The sequence below is a fragment of the Felis catus genome, chromosome D2 (assembly GCF_018350175.1).
Source record: "Felis catus isolate Fca126 chromosome D2, F.catus_Fca126_mat1.0, whole genome shotgun sequence".
In the NCBI taxonomy this organism is placed as follows: Eukaryota; Metazoa; Chordata; class Mammalia; order Carnivora; family Felidae; genus Felis; species Felis catus.
This window is the reverse complement of record NC_058378.1, coordinates 69,439,159-69,459,766: the sequence shown is the minus strand read 5'-3', so window position 1 is coordinate 69,459,766 and position 20,608 is coordinate 69,439,159. Positions and strand designations below refer to the sequence as shown.

Genomic DNA, 20,608 nt, shown 5'->3' with positions numbered 1-20,608 from the left:
TGGCAACTTTGTACCTGTAAAGCATCCTCCCACTTAGGATTCATCACCAGAAGAAAAGGAACTTCCCAATTAGTATTAATTAGGTATGTTTCTACCCATCCATTTCCTGACTTTACCACCGAACACTAATCATTAAAATTAAATTCCAAATACAGTGCCATAAGAATATTACCGAGAGGGACTGATCTGTTTCACTAGTCCAAGTACCAAAATTATTTAAATTCAAACACTTCAGTCTAGGAACAAAGTCTCTTTATTGTTTAAAACATACCACAGAGTAATCAAATTTCTTTTATAAAATAAAGTTTTAAAGTACTCCATCTTTTCTATTCTCCCTGGAAGTAACACTTTAATACATTGTGTATGCACAGCACAGGTTGAAGTTCATAGCAGTCAATTCTATTCACTCTACTTCCATTTAAATAAGTTAATAAGTTGGGGAAATAAACTGCTTTGGCTGTAAAGTGTGTTCCAATTGTAAACTTTTTAACTCAAGTAAATTACAGTTCATCTCCTCTAAGTCAACCACTAATGATGTTCCGATGGGGAGGGACTGTAATTACTTTTAATTATACTGTTTTTCTCATGGCTGTACACACTGATGGTCCAGAGACATATCTGAAATTCATAACTGCACTGGATGTATTTTTTTCATTTTTTCTATTTATCAATTAGAAACAGATTATAAAGAGAGCAAGTATAAGTAACTATTAAGAGGAAAACTACTACATTTTTAAGAATTACTATTATTCAATTAGTCAAGTCAGTAAGCATTTCTCCAGTGCCAGCTCTATGGTCCTTTTTCAATTCCAATGTAACTGCTATGTTTGGGCCTAACGCCACACTATACGTAAGGTGAGTCAAGGCTTTATTTTTAAGGTACCTAAATCAAAGGTTTCCTTCAAAATGGTAAGAATCATTACATTAAAACATAAAGACGAGGAAGAAGAAAACTGTAACAAAAACTGTTTTCTTGGAAACAGCTTTTACAACTTTGCACCCATGTATGACTTTGTTACTTTATAAAACACCTTCTTAACACAAAAGCTATTCGCCCAAACAGAAAATGCTTCTTTGTTAGAACTGTTACAATCAAAAATGAACAAAAATCCAACTGAAACCACAAGTCCTGATACTCTGCGACTCTGGAACTCAAGTCAAAGGAAGTCGCCTCCAGCAACACCGACAACAAAAATCAAGATGGTCTTGGGCAGTGGAGAAAAGCGGAACTGAAGAGAAGAGGCGAGGTGATGTATCATGAAGTGATGAGGCCATCAGCCGCTCTCTCCACGAAAATCTCTGAGGCAGCAGAGCTCGGTGGTACGCTACCTTGATTCTCTCCTCTTGTTCCCTCACTTGGGCTCATAAACCTCTTTAAGACATCATCCACCTCTCCAGAACTAACTGGGACTTCAGGGGATGAGTGGGGTGTCAGTTCAGAGATCCTGGTCTCAAGCAAATGTCCCTAGTAATAGAAAATGGGTCAGGGGAGGGGAAAGAAAACGAAGAAATAAAGGAAGAACATTATTTATAAACACACAAGTTTGGGGGGAAAGGGAAAGAAGAACGACAACTTAGGTCCAGCAGAAATTATTCTGGCATCAAGGACTGACTAACAAGGTGGGAACAGGGAAGCTGCCCACTAGTTCACAGATCAGTGAGCACCCTCTTTTCTGCACACTATACCCCAGAGCCAAGGTAGGGTCAAGTGCAGATGACAGCTCAGTTTCCCCAGCGAAACTAAGCCACAAGTAACAATCTTACCTGCAACTAACTACTCAAATTAAATATGTACTTAGAGAAAGATAAATCCTAAAAACAATGTCTCAGAATAAAAAATATATATATATTTATATTCAACTGTTTATTTACTTAAACGTCTTTCTGAGCCCTTTCTAAGTAAATGCCAAGGAAATCAAACATAGCTCCCACATTCAGAGTTGACAGATTAGCATGGCAAGTAAGATATGCTAAAAGTTCTAAAACAAGAACAAGAACACTTCTCGATGGGATATGTGGAATCCTAAAAGTGAGAAAAATTATCCTGTACCAAGTTTTACATAAAAGTGGGTTGCAGTCTTCCAAGAAGGATGAGAAATAAGAAATGGGGTTGGGGGTATGAAAAATACTAACGATTATAGCAGCTAGCACCAAAAAAGGGCTTTCCCTATGTTAAATCACTTAATCTCCACAACAACTCTATTGACATGTACAGTTCTCACCATTTTACCAAGAAGGAAAGTTGAGAGAGGTTTAAGAAACTTTTTAAGTGCCACGACTCTTAAGTGGCAGAGTGGGGTTTTGAATCCAGGCACCATAGCTCTTAATCCTATTTGGCCGAATGTAATAGTATTATTACTAACAAAACAACGGTAGTGCATATTGCAGACCTACGATCTAGGTACGTTCATTCATTCTCTTGTAATACTCACATCTCTATTTTACAAATGAAACAAAACAAAATAGAACAAAAAACGAAGACTCAGAGAAACGTTCCCAAGGTTGTACAAGTAACAAGGCGGCGAAGTCCAGATTCCAGCCCAGAAGGTTCAAATACCGAAGGCTCTTTTCGCGGCACTCCACAACCCAGCCTGGATTCTGCCTTTACCCTCAAGCAGGTCAGACTGCTTCGCCCCGGAAGGGCCCCTGAACCACCTAGCGCCTCAGAGACGCTCCACAGCCCGCGAGCCTCGGCGCCCTCGGGGCCACCCCCGCGCGGCCGGGGTCAGGGCTCTCACCAGGAGGGAGTCGAGGGACCCTCGCAATCTTGCTGGTGATCTCTGCCGTGAGCACCGCGAAGTCCTGCTCGTAGCCTTCGAAATCGGATGACATGGCGGCTCCGGAGTGATCGGCCCGGGCCGAGGCCCAGGTCGTGGCAGAGGCCACGCGGGACAGAGGAACACGGTGTAAGGACCCCGGAGGCGGCCTCGACAGCAGAGCGGAGAACCGGGGACAGCTCCCAGCCGGGCCGCTTCCTGGTTGTTCGTCGCAATCTCAGTCCTCCGGAAATTGGCCTGCATGCGTTTTTAATTGCCCGCTTGGACTTCAAGATTTAAAAAAATTCGCTAAGGAAAAGCACTTCTGTTAGTGCTCCCCAAAGCCTCCGAAAATCTGCGCGTTATCATGGATCACTGGAAGCATTTTTGGCCCCTCCACTTTCTGGAAAGCGGCTCTGGCTCCCCAAGCTCTAAGTCCCAGGAACCTGCTTCCCGAGGGAAGTCTGATGCGGCGAACCTGCCGGAAGTGGCTGTTACGGAGACCGCGCACCGGGCGGGAGCAGCAGAGCAGCGGCGAGAGCGCTGGCGGAGAGGCAGACTGGTGGGGGCAGGTCCCGCACTCCAGCTTCTTGCAACCGGGATTTGCTTTCTGCTTGCGCCGGACTGAGGTACCCATCATGGAGTTATCCGAGGAGGAGAAAACCTGTTCCGGGTGAGCCCAGGCCGCCCCGGAAATGCGATGGCCGAGGAGAGGGCACCAAGGACCAAACTGAGGTGGGAGTCAAGGCGAGGGATGTAACTATGATTCTGGCCGTCTTCACCCCATCCGAGTGAGCCCAGAATCTCCAGAAGGTTGAAACCAGCCACGCTTGCCAGTACGGTCCTCCCCCGAGTGAGGATTTCTTAGCGCTCTGCTCCAGACACGGGCGGGAAACTGAGGCACAAGGCGATGGCATCTGTTGCGTGAAAGTCGTTATTACCCTGTAACTCAGCTCTTCCCTTGACTCACTGCAGTCTGGTCGGAAATACCCTTCCACCGATCTTCCGGCCCTCGCCGGCCCGCCTTCCCTGCCCCTCGCTCCAGAGGCACTTCCTCATCTTTTTTCTCAAATACTTTAATCCATGTTCCTTCTCTTGTGTGCCTGCAGTCACGACTTCGCACACACCACGAAGGGTCCGCCCCTCCCCTCCTTTCACTCTGGCTTTGCTTTCACTCGCTCGCCTCTTTACCTTTGGCCCAAATAGATCCTTATGTTGGGGTTTGGGGGCAACCCCAGGCAAATGTGTAGACCCTGCCGGGCTCATACTTGACACTTCGAGAATCGGCAAGAGGCAGTTTAGAGCTCTGTGAAAGGAATCAGATGGTTTGGTTTCGAGTCTAGGTTCAGCTGTTACTTGTGAACTTTGTGCAATCACTTAGCCTTTCCAAACCAATTTCCGGATTCAGTCAACCTTTAAAGCCCTGCTCCAGCTCTAAAATTCTCGGTCTCCTCCAACCACCCACTAAAGACAATCACAGTTACCTGTCAGGTTGGAAACAAAGAAATAAAAACAACTATTTTAGAATCACGTGTCCAGTTTACTCGCAGTTCAGACTTGAGCCCTATTTTGGATCAGATAAAAATACAGTAAAACCTTGGATTGGGAGTGACTTGGTCTGCAAATGTTCCGCAAGAGGGGCAAACATTTCCAATACATTTTAACTCGGTAAATGAGCAATGTCTTGCAATAGGAGTAGTAGGTGATGTGGAATGTCACATGGTCACAACTGAGTCAATGGTTCTTGAAATTCATTTTGATGTACCAGTGCTTTGGATTACAAGCATGTTTCCGGAAGGAATTATGCTCGCAAACCAAGGTTTTACTGGCAGTTCCTTTTGCCATATGATAAGGTACTCATTCCATAGCACATGTGAGATGCTTTTGTTTAAGTGGTTATTGGAGTTAAATATGGTATATAATAAAATTTTTTCACTGAACTTTCTCATTTTGTTTTCTTTAGATGGGGTTTCAAGCCAAGATACTGGATTCTTCTAGTTAAGATAAAGAGCTCTGAGTGTGTAACAGTGGAAATGTCATAATCTGCATTAACATCCCACAACTTGAAGGCATGGCAATTAAGGAACACTCATGGACTTGTGGCACATGGAAATGTGTGCACAGAAAAAGGAAATCTGTGATTTTCTAAAAGTAGGAAGGCATTCTTCCTCACCAAAATGGGTGCACTCTGCTCAGTTATCAAGTTTGAAAATCTCCAAGAATTAAAGAGACTGTGTCACTGGGGTCCCATCATAGCCCTTGGTGTTATAGCAATATGTTCTACGATGGCCATGATTGACTCTGTGTTGTGGTATTGGCCTTTACATACAACTGGAGGAAGCGTGAATTTCATCATGTTGATAAATTGGACTGTCATGATTCTTTATAATTACTTCAATGCCATGTTTATTGGTCCTGGCTTTGTCCCTTTGGGGTGGAAACCGGTAAGAAAAAGATCCCTTAGGATAAGGAACTCTAATGATAATCATATATTTAGTTTATGATTTATCTGCTAACCAATAATATCAAACACAACATACTTTTTGCGTTGGTAGAGACTAAGCAGATTCTAATTACTGATCATTTAAAGTCAAAGAATTTATTTTGTATCTACTTGAAAATATTCATCTAAATCAGTACTTCCCAGAGAGATTTTGTTGAATACTTGTACTTCATTAAAAGGAAAGAAAAAGAAAAATGGGGGGGCTGGTGAGTCCATAGTTCTAAATTTAAGAACCACTGCATATAATTTCACAATGCAATTTGGCTAGGATCTTTTTTTTTTCTTAATTTTTTTAAATGTTCATTTGCTTTTGAGAAAGAAAGAGAGAGTGGGTGGGGGAGGGGCAGAGAGAGAGGAAGATACAGAATCCGAAGCAGGTGCCAGGCTCTGAGCCATCAGCACAGAGCCTGATGCGGGACTCGAACTCACAAACTGTGAGATCACGTCCTGAGCCGAAGTTGGACGCCACGCAGGCATCCCTAGGATCTTTTTTTATGTAATACATTAACAGCCCTCAGAACTGAGAACAAGTCTTTAGAAATTGGTGACTTAAATCGTAGTTTTCAAATCAATGTTAAAATCATAACATTAGGAAGTAACAGTATGAATCAATTTACGGCTTTTTAAAAATTGTAGCAGGTTTATACTCATGAATTTCCATATTCCTTGCTGATGGGCACCACCTGGTAGCTTATTAGAAATGAAAAATCTTGGGCTCCACTCCAGACCTACGAATCAGAATCAGCATTTAACAAAATCCCCAGATGATCCTTAGGTACAGTATGTTGGAGAAACACTAGTGTTCTGTTTAAAGTGAGTACAAAGATGAGTAAGACGAATTCATGTTCTGAAAAATCTTATAATTGAGGAGAGAAACCAAGGTAACTTGTGTAAGTAATTACACTATGGAGAAGAATGTGATGAGTGCTGTTGAAGCTAGAAGGAAGTGAGCCTTTTTAGCTGTGGACCTGAAGGAGGAGTGTAAATTTCCATAAATGGGAAAGAAGGCATTTCGGGCATATAGTCTGAAATGACGGACGGGTTATGTACTGCAAATAAGGCTGAAACAAAGGCAGATTCTGGAGGGCCTTAAACACATGAGGAATTCTTAGACTATAGGAAGGTATTAGAGGTTTTTAAGTGAAGCTCTGACATAATCAGAGTCATGTTGTAGGAATATTATTCTGACAATAGTTTGGATTGGAGAGAAACTATAGTACAGGACGGTAGTTTGAAATGATTGAAATAGTGCAAGGAGGGGTGGGGAACCAGATTTCCTAAAGAGTATCAGCTCTGATGCTTGAATATCCACTTCAAAATACCTGCCAAGTTTACAGCTACCTTTTTTCTGAACTCTTACAAAGATTCTACAAAGATTTTGGAAAAGTAAAACCAGCTACAATCAGTGACGATGGGTTTGGGTGGAGCACGGGGAAGAGAAATGAAAAGTGACTTCTGGGTAATTGGAATAGTGATGCTGCTGTTACCAGAAATTCATTATTTAAAAGTATTTCTGCTCAGATAAAAGGGCAGGAAATAAGCAAGTTCAGATTCCATCCTTATCCCCATCCCCCATAAAATCAAACCTTACGAAATAATTTTCATAAGGCTTAACCTATTACTTAGGATCAGATATCTGATGGATTTTTGTTTGTATTTTGCTATCAAGGAAAATTCTCAGGATAGCATGTACCTCCAGTATTGTAAAGTCTGCCAAGCATACAAGGCTCCACGGTCACATCACTGCAGAAAGTGTAACAGGTACTGTATGTCTTTGCTACTCACTGGGGACTGATCAACGTGGTGACTGGTCTCATGTTGTTCTTTCTGTCACATCAGTCCTAGTCTTACTCTCTGCAAGGTGGCTTCTTTATAAAAAACACTGTCAAAATACTTCTGTCCATGTCTCCATTGTAGTCTTAAGTTATCAATTCTGATAAGTAAATAATCCTCACTCTTTTTTGTTATAAGTGAAAAGCTTTTATTTATTTATTTACTTACTTACTTATTTGGAAAAATACACGTTTACTTTGCTTCTTACCCTGCCAAGAGTGAAAAGTTATGCCTCCAAGTTGTTTCTATAGGTCAGGATTAACCATGCTTGTCTTCTGTCATCTTAACTAGCTTTTGAATTGTTCTGAGTCTAAACTATAAAGGAGACCTGCTTTTTCCATTATTTTGGTTGACTAACATTTACACTTTATCCATATCTAATAAATGAATTCAGGTGCATATTATCACAAGTGTTTAATATAAAAAAAAAGCAATGGAAAGAAAACTGAATCACTATAAAAAATATGAAATAAACTGGGACCTTTTTATTTTTTTAATTTCTTAATTTTTATTTTAAAGAGAGAGCAAGTGGGGGAAAGGGGCAGAGGGAGGGTGAGAAAACCTTAAGCGGCTTAATGCTCAGTGCGGAGCCTGATACAAGGCTCAATCCCAAGACCCTGGGACCATAAGCTGAGCTGAAATCAGGAGTCAGACACTCAACCGACTGTGCCACCCAGGCGCCCCTGGAACCTTTTTAAATATACGGCTATTCCACTAATTAGAAATTTGTGGTAAGAGTGTTGAGGTTTAGGAGAACGTTTGTAGCAAATAAACGTTTGGTATGAGGCCAGGAAATTGTATTCTAGCAACAAGGGAAGGAAGCTCAGTAAGACTTTGCTTGTTATACCACACCTTATGTTCCATAGTTAGTATGCTTAGCTCAGAGATTCCACATCTAAAGGATGAGGAAGGGAAGGGGAAGGGAGGGAAGGGGAGGGGAGGGGAGGGAAGGGAAGGAGGGAGGGGAAGGGAAGGAGGGAGGGAGGGAAGGGAGGAAGGGAGGAAGGAAAGGAGGGAGGAAGGGAGGGAGGGAGGAAGGGGAAGATGGAAGGAAGGAAGGAAGTTAGTTAGTTAGTTCTAGGTCTGCTGGGTCCCATCCACCCCAGTGGAGATTTTGTGGTCTCTGTTGTACTCCGCTTCAGTCACTGCATTTCAGAGCTAGAGGTAAATCTGGAACCCATGCTTATTTCTCTGTGATGAACCTCTTAGCAGGACTCCTGAATTCTTTAAGCAGACTCCCTTGTAGCAGACGTCTTTTCCTCAGAAGCTGTTACAAAGCCTGCCTTTTCTTGTGCTGGTTAGAAATTGAAAGAAGTCACTGGTCAAAGTTGTTTAAAAACTCATAAAGACTTTACTTTCTGTTCCATAGAGTATAATTCCTCTGTGACTCATAGACATGCTGGATTCCTATTTGCTTGATCTTCTGAAGACCAAAGTGATTTAAAGTAGATTGGATTTTTTGCCTCATGTGTTACGTAAATTTTTCTTGTTAGATGTGTGCTGAAGATGGACCATCACTGTCCTTGGATCAACAACTGTTGTGGTTTCCAAAATCATGCTTCGTTCACACTGTTTCTCCTTTTAGCACCGCTGGGTTGTATTCATGCTGCCTTCATTTTTGTTATGACTATGTATACCCAGCTTTATAATCGGGTAAGTGACAACGTTTGTTATAAAATCACTTATGCCAGATTAAATGGCAGTTATTATTTCAGGAGTCCCATTGGGAAATAAGATTTCTATGATTTAGGTCGGGAAATAATTTTGCTTTACCTGTGTATGAATTTCTTTAAAAAAAAAAAAAAGTACTAAAATTTAATTTTTAAAATTAACAGAAGTCCATGGGGGAGGGGAAGGGAAAAGAAAAAAAAAAGAGGTTAGAGAGGGAGAGAGCCAAAGCATAAGAGACTCTTAAAAACTGAGAAAAAACTGAGAGTTTGATGGGGGGTGGGAAGGAGGAGAGGGTGGGTGATGGGTATTGAGGAGGGCACCTTTTGGGATGAGCACTGGGTGTTGTATGGAAACCAATTTGACAATAAATTTCATATTAAAAAAAAGTACTAAAATTTAATTTCTAAAATGAGGAAAAATTATTTTGTTTTGGAAACTTACTAACTGTAGTCGAAGTTGATAATATTTTATTACCGTGTATATATAATTTATTTGATCTCACACTTTATAGCTGTGGTAAGAATAATTAGAAGAAAAGGAACAGGAAGAAAAAGACAACACTAATATTTTGTTTCCATTTGATTCGTGTGGCAAGGTGTAGTTCTTTTGTTCCAGCGCCTTGGAAGGTGCCTCATGAAGCAGGCACATGTCCTAAAATATGTAAAAGCTTTGGTTGATTTATGGGCAGGTAGTCATGAGATAAAGTTCAAGGGTCACAAATTTAAGTCCCTAAAGAAGCCTGAAAGTAAATGAGATTCATAGGTCTAATGGGACTGTGGCACTGAGAACACTTGCCCTTCACAGATGGGACAACCCATATTCAACTTCAGTCTCTTTTTAATGTTGGAAATCTAGTCCAATAATACTAGATCTTCCAGTCTCTCGGGAAAAATTAGAAAATCCGCATTTTTTTGTTTAGTGTCTCCTGATTTTTAAATGTTGGCACCTGGCTGAATATTTTAAAACATCTTGCAGGCTGGGCAATAGGCATCTGCAGGCCATATTTGGCCTGCATTTTGCCTGTTTTTAACCTCTGGTTGTGGAACATGAGGGAAGAAACAACTGAATCCTCGGCTATCTTTTTGCTGTGGAAGGTTCCTGTAAATATTGAAAAGCCAGGAGAAGATGGACGCCACAGTCACAGTTTAGACTGATGACTAGTGCTGTTCACACATAGTAATGTTAGTGGGCTGTGCCCTGCGCTTTCGAGGAAATAATTAAAAACAAAAAAAGTGACATTTGAAAATAACTAAGAACGATATTGCGCATATCAGTATGAGTTGAGGCCACAGTAGTAATTCGAAACAAATTGGAAATTCGTTTGCTTTTAGCCACCGCTTTAGGTTATCATTTGTTGATCTTTTTTGATCAAGTGGCTTTAAATGTTCCAGTAGCGTCTGACCCTTTATGACAACTGAATATTTCAAGTGTGTGTTTTTCTTTGTAGCTCTCCTTTGGGTGGAACACGGTAAAGATTGATATGAGTGCGGCCCGCAGAGATCCTCTTCCACTTATTCCCTTTGGATTAGCAGCATTCGCAGCCACCCTGTTTGCATTGGGATTAGCTTTAGGAACAACCATAGCTGTTGGGATGTTGTTTTTTATCCAGGTAAGTTCCTTGGTTACCTCTAGCTAAAAGTTGTCAACTTATCGGGGCTGCCTATAATGAGAAAGAGATAAAGGCTGCATTTAAGAATGCAGTGTGAAGTGGACATTATTGTGATGTGTTCCATCTAGGTAACTAATTTAACCTCTGGACTAGTCAGATAATTTTGAAGTAACTTTGCCAGCATTTCTAGGTAACTTACTTAATTTTTAGAATGTTAACTTGGAGTCCTGTATTGCTTTATAATTGAGAAAGCTCTTCTCCCATTTATGGTCTCTCTTGATCTTCACATCAACCCCCCAAGAAAGAGTTGAAGAGGAGTATTTTCCCTTCCGTACAGAAGAGTAATCAAATCACAGAAAGTGACTTAACCCAAGATCACTCACGCATGTATTCAGTAAACATAATTGGTAATACTATTTTATAACAGCATATATTTAATCATCATTATAATATAGCCAGCGTTTATTGCACACTTATTATGTGCAAGACACTGTCTTAAGGACATCACATATAGTAACTCATTTAATCTCAGTAACAACCCTCTGATTTGGATGCTATTTAATGCCTACTCTGATGAATTACTCTGCTAATTTCTGAGAGTACAGTAATGAAAATGAAAAGCGTCCTGCCCCTAGGGAAGTTCACAATTAGTAGTAAACATGCAACTAATACTGGGTGGTGTGAGTGTCATAGATTTATGTACAAAGTGCTGTGAGAACACAGAGGAGGAGGATGTGGCCCTGAAGAGATCACAAAGTGGTTATGATTCATTCCTTTCACTGAGTTAGTTTATTCATTAATCGAAGGCCTGCTGTAGGCCAGGTGTTGTGCTAGGCCCTAGCCTAGGAACACGAAGGGGACTCCTTGCCCACGGGTGTGTCTGTACGGACCCAGCCAGACTTCGAGGAAATGCCGAAATGCTGGACCTGAGGGCTCTGATGCATCGCCCAACCTGTTTACACGCATAGTTTTAAAATACGCCGATTTTGGTTGTACTCATATATTCTATTAGCCTGGGATCAAATTCTTTGAAAAAATTTCCCTGGTGCCTCTCATTAAGAATCATATTAAAAATAAACTAAAACCCTGTGGTGTAAAAACCCACATCAGTGGAATTAGTCCTAGCTAGGAGGGTCAATTAATAGAATCAAGACTGAATATATTGGGTTTTTAAGGTAAGCAGAATATCTGGTCATGTTGGGATGATATGAGTCACTTTCATGTAATAAATAATCACAAATTTAAGGTTAATTAAAAATAGTGATAGATTTTAGTAACAAAATACACAAGTACTGATTAAGTGATTATATCCATATTTTATTAATATTTTGGAAACCTTGATCAGAAGATAGTACTTAAAACACGAATTTTTATCAAAATAGTAGATTCAGATTTGATTATGGATTGCCGTAATCATTTTATGGAGAGGCGTTGTGGTGCGGTGCTTAAGAACAAGAACTTTAGAGTCAGATGGACCACAGAGTGTCTTGCTTAACCTCTGTTATCCTGGTGTCTTCATCAATGGAACGGAGCAACAAAAATTATCTCCTAGGGTTACTTACTATGAAGATGATAATCTTAAATGGAGCAAAGTTTCATCATAAAATTTTACTGTTCATTATTTAATTTTCAGATGAAAATAATTCTCAGAAACAAAACTTCTATTGAATCATGGATTGAAGAAAAGGTAAATTTTAATAATTGTTTCCTCAACATCAATAAAGATTAGTTCATAGGTCAGGTTAACTAATAAATGCCCGGAAGTAAAAACTTGACTACCAGATGGCTTCCTTAAGTCATTTGCGTGCCACATAAAAGGTAAATATAGGAAACATTTTGATTTATTCTTTATTTGACATAACTCCCACAGAAATCTGCTTCTCGTTCACCCTGGAGTTGGTGAAGAAGTCTAAACCACACATTAAACCATTTGGCCATTCTTTCTCAGGGGAGAAGGCAGACCATTTGGAAAGGAACTTCTGTCCTACCGAGGTGCCATTAAGGTGTTTTTTTTAGTGCTTTAAGACTAAAAAAACCTTATAAACCTGGATTATAACATAGCTTGCCACAGACCTCACAACGTTTCCATTGTGATTCTGTTGTAAAAAGTCAGTCTGACTACTCCACTCCCTGCTTAAAGCTGCTCAGAGCCTCACCATCACTGGAGCAGGGGTTACAAACCCAAATGCCTGCAGGGTCAGCCGGTAGATGACCCAGATGGCAGGAACTGGCCTGTGTACAGAGCTGCCTAACAGATGAAGCTGAATGTTGCCTTAGGGGATACTCAGCCAGTATCCTGAGATCATCTCGTTGTTTTTCAAGAAAAGCAAGAGATCTGGATTTCTGTGACATCTCTTTTCTATTTTTAAATATTAGCAAGAAATTCTCTTTAAAAACAAACACACTTTGTGAGCCAAATAAAACACACCAATGGGACACATTTAGCCCCTGGCAGCCAGTTTGTGGACTTGAATTTATAGCAGCAGCCCTTAGATGTTTCGGTCTCAGGACCCTTTTACATCCTGAAAATTGTTAAGGGCCCTAAAGAACTTTGGTTAGTCTGTGTAATATCGATGATTGCCATATTTTGTGAGAAAAATTGTGAAGATTTATTATTTCATTTAAAAATAACAATAATAAAGCCATTATATGTTAATAAAAATCGCATATTTTTAAAACTTAGTATATTTTCCAAAGTGAAAACTAGGGAGAAGAGTGGCATTGTTTTATATTTTTATAAATCTCTTTAATATCTGACTTAACAGAAGACAGTTTGATTCTCACATCTCCTGCATTCAGTCTGTTGAGATATGTTGCTTTGATTGAAGTATATGAAGAAATTCCAGTCTGACACAGATAAGTAGATAGAAGAGGATAGAGTATTTTAATAGGCTTTTTGGATAATTGTGGATATTCTTGGATACTACATTGAAACTTGACAGGTGATAGTTCCTGAAAGGTTAGTTGCATGGGAGATGTGAAGATACATCAGTAAACTTTGTATTTTTTTTACATTTAAATGCATCAGTACATCTTGCTCTGTGAATGGGCCTTTTACCCATACAAGATTTTATAGCACCAGGTTTTGGCCATTTGGAAAATACAATTTCACAGAGTTATGAAGATTTTCCAAATGGTGACACATTCATTCACATCACTACCAAGTTTTGGGGGGAAAATCTTTAAATTCTGGAAAGCTTTCAAGCTCATAGTGGTGGATACAGATTTTCCAAAATTCTAATTTTCACTTGAAAGCCTTCATTTTTTCAGTTGTTTACATTGAAGTAACAGCTTGAGTTTGTTCATTTTTGAGAAAATTTCTGGCAGGTACTGACATCTCAGTAACCTTACTTTGTTTCATTATTTATTCTGTCAAGTAAAAATAGCGTTGTGTGAAAGAAGCTGGCTCCACAGCTTTTGTTAGTCCCAACTCAAACAGATGTTTTCCTTGAGACAAACACATCGGAATGCTTTATGTGCGCTTTCCATCTTGTCACACAGAATATTCATAGGACATCTACTTGAGGTTGCGATTTAATAAAAAAAATAATTTTTTATTGCTTCATCAGGGGCATTCTTATGTAAAACTTTTGTTTGGGTGTTTTTGTTTTTGTTTTTGTTTTAACTATGAGTATGTACCAGTGAAGAATATGATAATCACTAATACAGAGGGGCCACTGTCTCGATTCCTGCTCAAGGTACTGGCAATTTTACCCACTATTGCAAATGTCAACACAATGAAAAAAGCAAATGACATCTTAGTATTATGATGAAAGTTGTTTGACTTTGTTGGACCCCAAGAAAAGCTCTTGGGGACTCGAAGAGGTGCTCAAAGTGTACTTTGAGAACCGTGGATAGACAGGTTTAAGTCCAAGCTCCTTAGCTTATACATAATCAAACCATTCATGTCTTCCCCTTACCTGTTTCTTCTACCGCAGTTCCCACCCCTCCCCACCTCATTGCACTCTCGATACCAACTAATACCAGAAACCACAACTTATACTTTGTACATCCTGTGCTTCTGTATCTTTCCACATGTCATTCCCTCTGCCTAGGACACTCTTGCTCCCTCTTTTTTGCCTGATTTCTTGTCCCTCAAGATTTAGCTTAGGTGCCATTTCTTCCTAAGAACCTTCCTTGACTCTGCCTACACTAGTTTAAGTACCTTGTTTGCCTTTCCCATAGCATCTATCGCATACCTCTGTTACCTTTTAACACAGTATTGCTAGAATCCCCCCAACTTCACCGAGTGCTTCTCTTAGTCAGAGACCATGCCTCAGTCATGTTTAAACTACACTCATCCTGAGAATAGAAAAAGGAATAGATGTGAAATATAGTCTATATACAAAGTCTAGTCAAATAGTTGATCTGTACATAGGATTTCCTATATAAAGCGATTTGTATACTTCTGAAAAATCCACTTATGGACATTTTATATAAAGGCATGAATCCAGTGAATGGATTTATCACAGAACTAAGAAGTTGAGAATTATCTACAGCTGTTTGCATTTAAAGCTTTTACTCTGAACTTATAAAGCCCTACATCTGAACTTCATAAAATTAAACTGTGTGATCATAGATGCGTACAGTGGCTTTTCATGAGATGCTTTATAGAAAGTAAGTAAAATGTTTTCAATTCTGGAAAATAAATAAATAAATAAATAAATAAACAAACAAACTACACTCATCCTTAACCACGCTTTGTTAAGAGCCGAAATCTGTTCTTTGAGACTCATCCGTTGTGAAGACTCTGAAGCTTTATAAAAAGAGAAAATAAATTATCCTTTACTTTTTGGGTGGGGATTTATATAGTTCAGTAGATTCATACATACATATAGCTTGACAATTCTTTTGATTGAATTTAATTCTTTTATTGAATTAACATCAATATTACTTTGTAAGTAATTGCGAGAAGTTTTCCCTAAAATACTGTCCCGTGATAATAAAATATTTCAAGGTACCATTTCTAGTTAGCATAATATATCCTGATTATATTAATAATTGTTTTGAATGGCCAAGGCTCTTTATAGAATATCATGCTAAATTTAGAAGTTATTGTATTTGTAATATTTCTTTAAATGTTTATTTTTGAGAGAACGTTAGCGTGGGAGGGGCAGAGAGAGGGGGTGGGATCCAAAGTGGGCTCTGTGCTGACAGCAGCGAGCAAGCCCGATGTGGGGCTGGAACTCAGGAACCGTGAGATCATGACCTGAGCCAAAGTCAGACGCTCAACCGACTGAGCCACCCAGGTGCCCCTAGAACGTATTTTAAAACTGCACTCTGTTGCCAAGTAAAAAATACAAATAAATGATTATATTAAGTTCATAGAAAATTTATCAAAATCACCACAACTAGAATTTATACAAATTTCAACTGGGTTTGTACGCTTATTATAGGAATAAATAATGTATCTTTATACCACTAGGTGTCAGTGGAACTTAAGAAATTCTAAGCCAGTTTATGTCCTTCTGTTAAAGCTAACAATTAAATTTAAACAATTAATTTATGCAACCTGAATATTTAGGTATATGCATAAAATGTATGTATAAATGCATATATAAGTGAATGTATATACGTGTGTGGTGGTATAAAAAATGAAAGAAGATCTGCACATATCTGCTAATTAAAAAAAAAAAAATCAGAGAATGGTGACTCCCCTGGTGCACCTGCCCTGGCCATTCCCACAGGTGTTGCTGCCACCCAGGATGCACCATTACATTGTAGAGCACCCCACAGAGGAGTTCTTCTATCCTACATAAACTCCTGCTGTTTCTTAAATCTTTTTATCAACAGCCCTTCTTTACACCTGGATCCTTTTGCTTTGCTAAACAACCAGGAGCAATGAGGATTTTTTATATGTGGAATAAAGCTGTTAACTCTTTTAATAAGCATTTTTGAATACTTGTTCTGAAATAAGCCCTGTAAGACATTTCCTGAATGATCTACGAGGTTGGTGCTGGGTAGCAAGGTCCTCTTCAGATAAATTTGTCTATGTCTTCTGTGTACCCTAACATTACAACAAGGAGGAAGCTTTTCTAGGAGTGATACAGATGTGAGAAGAAACGTATATTACTGTCAATATTGCCAACAGTATGTTCCTTAAAGCCAGTGAAGGCAGAGGCGTTTGCCACTTTAACATCTCTGTTCCCCACAGGCTAAAGATCGAATTCAGTATTACCAACTAGATGAAGTCTTTGTTTTTCCCTACGATATGGGAAGTAGATGGAAGAACTTTAAACAGGTATTTACGTGGTCAGGGGTCCCTGAAGGAGATGGGCTCGCGTGGCCGATAAGAGAAGGCTGTCACCAGTACGACTTAACAGTGAGTATTTCTGTTCAATCTTTCCTTTCTGTCTCATTTTCTTCCTCTAGTTCCTCTTAACTCAGATGACGTTTTGTAGTAAAATAATGATTTTTTTTTTCAGTAAGGCACTAAGGTAACAGTCCTAAATCACTCCTTGTATCATGTCTTTCTGTTAATTTAAATCTCTCTTTAATTCTCCATATGCGTGAGATAAAGTCCTGATCCGTTCACTCAGTCCTATAAAATCTGGCCTACAACTGCCCTCCCAACTACTTCCTAATGGGAATCACCGTGTCCGGTCAGCCCGGCTTCCTCAGTGAACTCCTTGTGCATTCCTGCCACCTAATTCTGTCCATACTGTTTTTTCTCTCTAACATGACTTCCCTATCAGAAATAATATTAAGGCGAGTTTCAGCCCCACCTCATCGGAATTCGACACTTAACCATGTACTGTTTGTTGTATGGTGCTTGTGAAGTCTAACATTTTTATTTATTTCTTAGATCTTAGACCTGTAATTTGACAAGATTCTGGCACAGAGGCCATGAGCTACCTCAATTTCCCCTACTATATCTCATATAGTACCATGTATTAAATTGTTGCAAAATAAGTCAAGAAAAGTGAGTCGTCATGATGACTTTTAGTTGAGACTCGTGGATGAATCTCGCAGTCTGTCTGCCTTGTCTCTAAAGAATCTGTGAGTCTGTGTGTCATCCTCACCTCCGGGACTAGCCTAGAAGCCCCAGGAGGACAGAGAGCGCATCTCCCTGATCCCTGGGCTGTAAGGAATACTCAGTGAGTAGACACAGATGAAGACGGTAGAGGATACTGAGAAAAAAGCCCGTCAGCTCCTGTTCGCAGTCGTAGGGTCCTCTTTCCTCGCTATGAGAAACACGTGGCCTTTGAATTGTCAGCACTGTGAAATGCTCGAAAATCAGGAGTTTGTCATGTCCCTCTGATGCAGTAGATGGCAAAAGGCTGTTTTTCAACACTGAGATCATGTTTTTTCTTTTTGTATCTCCAAACAGATTGAACAGTTGAAACAAAAAGCAGATAAGAGAGTCAGAAGTGTAAGTAATTTTTTGCAGTGAAACTAGTTTCTTTTTCCTTTTTGTCACGCTCTACACTTCTGTATAGTTTTTAAAATTGCCTTTGAGTAGAAGGCAACTGTTGGCTTTTATTAAATAATATTTCCTAACATAATTGTTGAAATTTGATACAGTTCACTTTTGCTTTCACTTACGTAGTTTGGACTGGCCATTTGGAGGGAATGTAGTCAATTTACATTGCCAACAGAAAAATAATTATCCTCAGTCTAGCTCGTTAGTGTGAAACCCATCCTTACACTTCTGCTGTATAATATCACGGCCACTAGCCACATGTGGCTATTTAAATAAAATCAAATAAAATATTCAGTTCCTTGGTTGAACTAGCCACATTAGAAGTGCTCAGTAGCTACATGTGTCTAGGGGCTAGCACATTGGATACCACAAATATAGAACATTTCCGTCACTGCACAAAGTTCTATTGGACAGCACTGTTCTAGAATTTAATTCTTAGCTAAGTGCTTGAAATGAAGGGTAAGAAAAGCCTGGAGAACTAGAAACATCGGTTGCCTCCTATAAAGGAACTGGGAGGGAAAGACTTGTCACCTGATACTTTGGGTCCACCTTTAACAATTTAAATTCAAACTTACAGAAATTCAGGGGTAAATGTTAGATTGTTCTTCTGATTACTGACGCCAGGTTCGGTATAGAGTAATAGAAGATTACAGTGGTGCCTGCTGTCCTTTGAATAAGGGAATCAAAACCTTCTTCACAAGTCCCTGCACTGAAGAGCCTCGAATAAGGCTACAGAGAGGGGAATTCATTTTGGCCACAAGAGGGTTACGGTAAGTGATAAAAGTAGTGAATTTCTTCTTTAATGACAAAGTTAGCATCTCTCCTAAAAAAATTAATTTTAATCTCTTAAATATTTCAGATACTGGTTGTATGGAGATAAAATTCTCGATGATTCCTTTGTAGAAGGTATGGAAATGGAAGGGGGTGTTTAATAGAAAAGACTGCTAGTAATAATTCCATATTTAACAAGAATAACCCCTAACAGTCACTTGTCACATGCATCAGGGCACATAACAGACACATCCTCAAGCAACAGAAAGAGGCTTCTTATGTTATTTCTGTACAGCACTTCTATTTTTCAGGTCTTTTTAATGGTTGCCAATATTGGAGCTCATTGTCACCTGTGTGACAGTTACTTGTGGAAGTGCCACTCGCTTCCTGTGTGGTATCCAAGTCCCCAGCAGCCCTCTGAGGGAGGTACTAGCATTTACCTGTCATTGGCGAGGGAGCCAAAATGCAGTGAGACTGAACACGTTGCCCAAGGCTGCCCTAAAAACAGAGTAGAGCCAGGGCTCCAAGCCAAGTGGCCTGTGTCCCAGATGCCTGTGCCACACACTCCCCACTGTGAATGAATATTCCTATTAAGTATTAATGGAAACTGATGGATTGAAATTTTCCGTGTCTCTGATTTTATTTAAGTTTTAGAATTGTTCCTTTTTATTTTTTTTAATGTTTTTTATTTATTTTTGAGACAGCGTAAGCAGGGGAGGGGCAGCGTGAGGGGGACAGAGGATCTGAAGCAAGCTCTGTGCTGACAGCAGCAAGCCCGATGCAGGGCTCGAGCTCATGAACCGTAAGATCATGCGTGACCTGAGCCAAAGTCAGACACTCAACCGACTGAGCCACCCAGGTGCCCCTAGAATTGTTTTCTTTTTAAGTAAAGATTAATCCTGGATGCTTTCTTAAAAACACTGGGTTAATTGTTAATTAACCCCATATGACTGCTTGGGCAGCCTTGATATAAAAATTTACGTGTTAGGAAAAAACCTAGAAAGTAAATTCACAGAAGCTACGGGGAGATAGTTCCCTGAAACAGATAAAGTATGACACTGTGCCAAAAACCCCACAATCACACATGTGTAAATGAATGCCCAAACTGGGACATTCCGCCCCAACTCCCCTTAGGGGTTGTCCTAAACCACATTAGCACCTCTCCCAGGTAACAGAATTTGAGAAATAGTGATTTTCTAGCTTGTTAGAAGCATTTAAAAACCATTTTTTCCCTCAAATTATGCTTATAAAAGATGGTAAAGGACGAAAAAAGTAACACATAACTAAAAGCTTATTGATTTGGAGTAACAGGACTTATGGGGCTCAGCAATATCATTGCCGTAGATCTATTTCACCTCAATTTTATTTTCTTCCTCAGGTGTTTCAAGGATACGAGGCTGGTTCCCTAGAAACTGTGTGGAGAAGTGTCCCTGTGATGCTGAAACAGATCAAGCCCCAGAGGGCGAGAAGAAAAATAGATAGCTACGGTTACACTAAAATTATTCTTTAAGTCCTCTCCATTACTTGAAAACTGTACAGATTACTAAAGAATTATGCAATGAGCCTACTCTGGTTAAGGTGTTCTTTTCCTCAAAGGTGCCCTAGTGCCATAATCTAAATATTTTTATTACATTTTGAAATGGAGAAGCCATTCTGCATATGCCTTTGAATTCTTACCCCTTTTGCCACCTCTTCCTCTCCCCAAAAGGAAAAACACTTCACCCAAGTAAGTCAGTTGCATTTTCTCTAGGACTTTTTTTATTCGCTGCACACTACGGACCTCACCTGCAGATACAGTTCCCCTTTTGCCAGGAGCATCTGCATGTGATGCTTTTATCCTGTTTCCCCCTCAGTTGACATTTCTTATGTGATATTCTAGATGCTATAGAACATAATATGTAAGATTCAATATAAGCTTAAATTTTATTACCTGTCTTTTAATAATGCAGATTTTGTCAAATCAAATAAAGATCAATGGATGTTCTGTATAAATCTAGTTTTTACTAGTTTCTTTTGGCTGACTAAAAAGGTTTGTCTTAGCT

The 20,608-nt window shown here is 39.6% G+C and overlaps 2 protein-coding genes across 12 annotated transcripts in view; one reads left to right on the top strand and one right to left on the bottom strand.

The window, feature by feature from the left end:
* VTI1A (vesicle transport through interaction with t-SNAREs 1A) overlaps positions 1-2,996 on the bottom strand; it is a 361,732-nt gene extending 358,736 nt beyond the window's left edge. For 2 of the 8 annotated variants that reach the window (XM_006938177.5, XM_045040680.1), the window contains exon 1: positions 2,739-2,983. In XM_006938177.5, coding sequence (XP_006938239.1) covers positions 2,739-2,832 — 94 coding nt within the window. In that variant the 5' untranslated portion in view covers positions 2,833-2,983. Of the gene's footprint in view, positions 1-2,738 lie in introns of all 8 variants that reach the window. The other 6 variants (XM_019813825.3, XM_003994414.6, XM_045040678.1 and 3 more) reach the window with 5 other exon arrangements.
* A 249-nt stretch (positions 2,997-3,245) lies between these two features.
* ZDHHC6 (zinc finger DHHC-type palmitoyltransferase 6) lies at positions 3,246-20,558 on the top strand. Of its 4 annotated transcripts, none has more exons than XM_006938182.5 (11): positions 3,246-3,385; positions 4,720-5,200; positions 6,929-7,020; positions 8,586-8,745; positions 10,211-10,372; positions 12,006-12,059; positions 16,527-16,694; positions 17,703-17,744; positions 18,420-18,565; positions 18,655-18,701; positions 19,945-20,558. In XM_006938182.5, exons 2-11 carry the CDS (start codon positions 4,934-4,936, stop codon positions 20,046-20,048), a joined length of 1,242 nt encoding a protein of 413 aa, XP_006938244.1. In that variant the 5' UTR covers positions 3,246-3,385; positions 4,720-4,933; the 3' UTR covers positions 20,049-20,558. The 4 variants fall into 4 exon arrangements, with proteins under 4 accessions (XP_006938244.1, XP_003994462.1, XP_006938243.1 ...); XM_003994413.6 differs by having other exon boundaries at positions 3,267-3,491; XM_006938181.5 differs by having other exon boundaries at positions 3,268-3,429.
* Positions 20,559-20,608: the final 50 nt, after the last annotated feature.

Coding starts and splice junctions, on each gene's coding strand:
- ZDHHC6 (XM_006938182.5), top strand. CDS start 4,934: ATGGGTGCACTCTGCTCAGTTATCAAGTTTGAAAATCTCCAAGAATTA. Junction 7,021..8,585: donor CACTGCAGAAAGTGTAACAG/GTACTGTATGTC, acceptor TTTTCTTGTTAG/ATGTGTGCTGAAGATGGACC. Junction 16,695..17,702: donor GTCACCAGTACGACTTAACA/GTGAGTATTTCT, acceptor ATCTCCAAACAG/ATTGAACAGTTGAAACAAAA.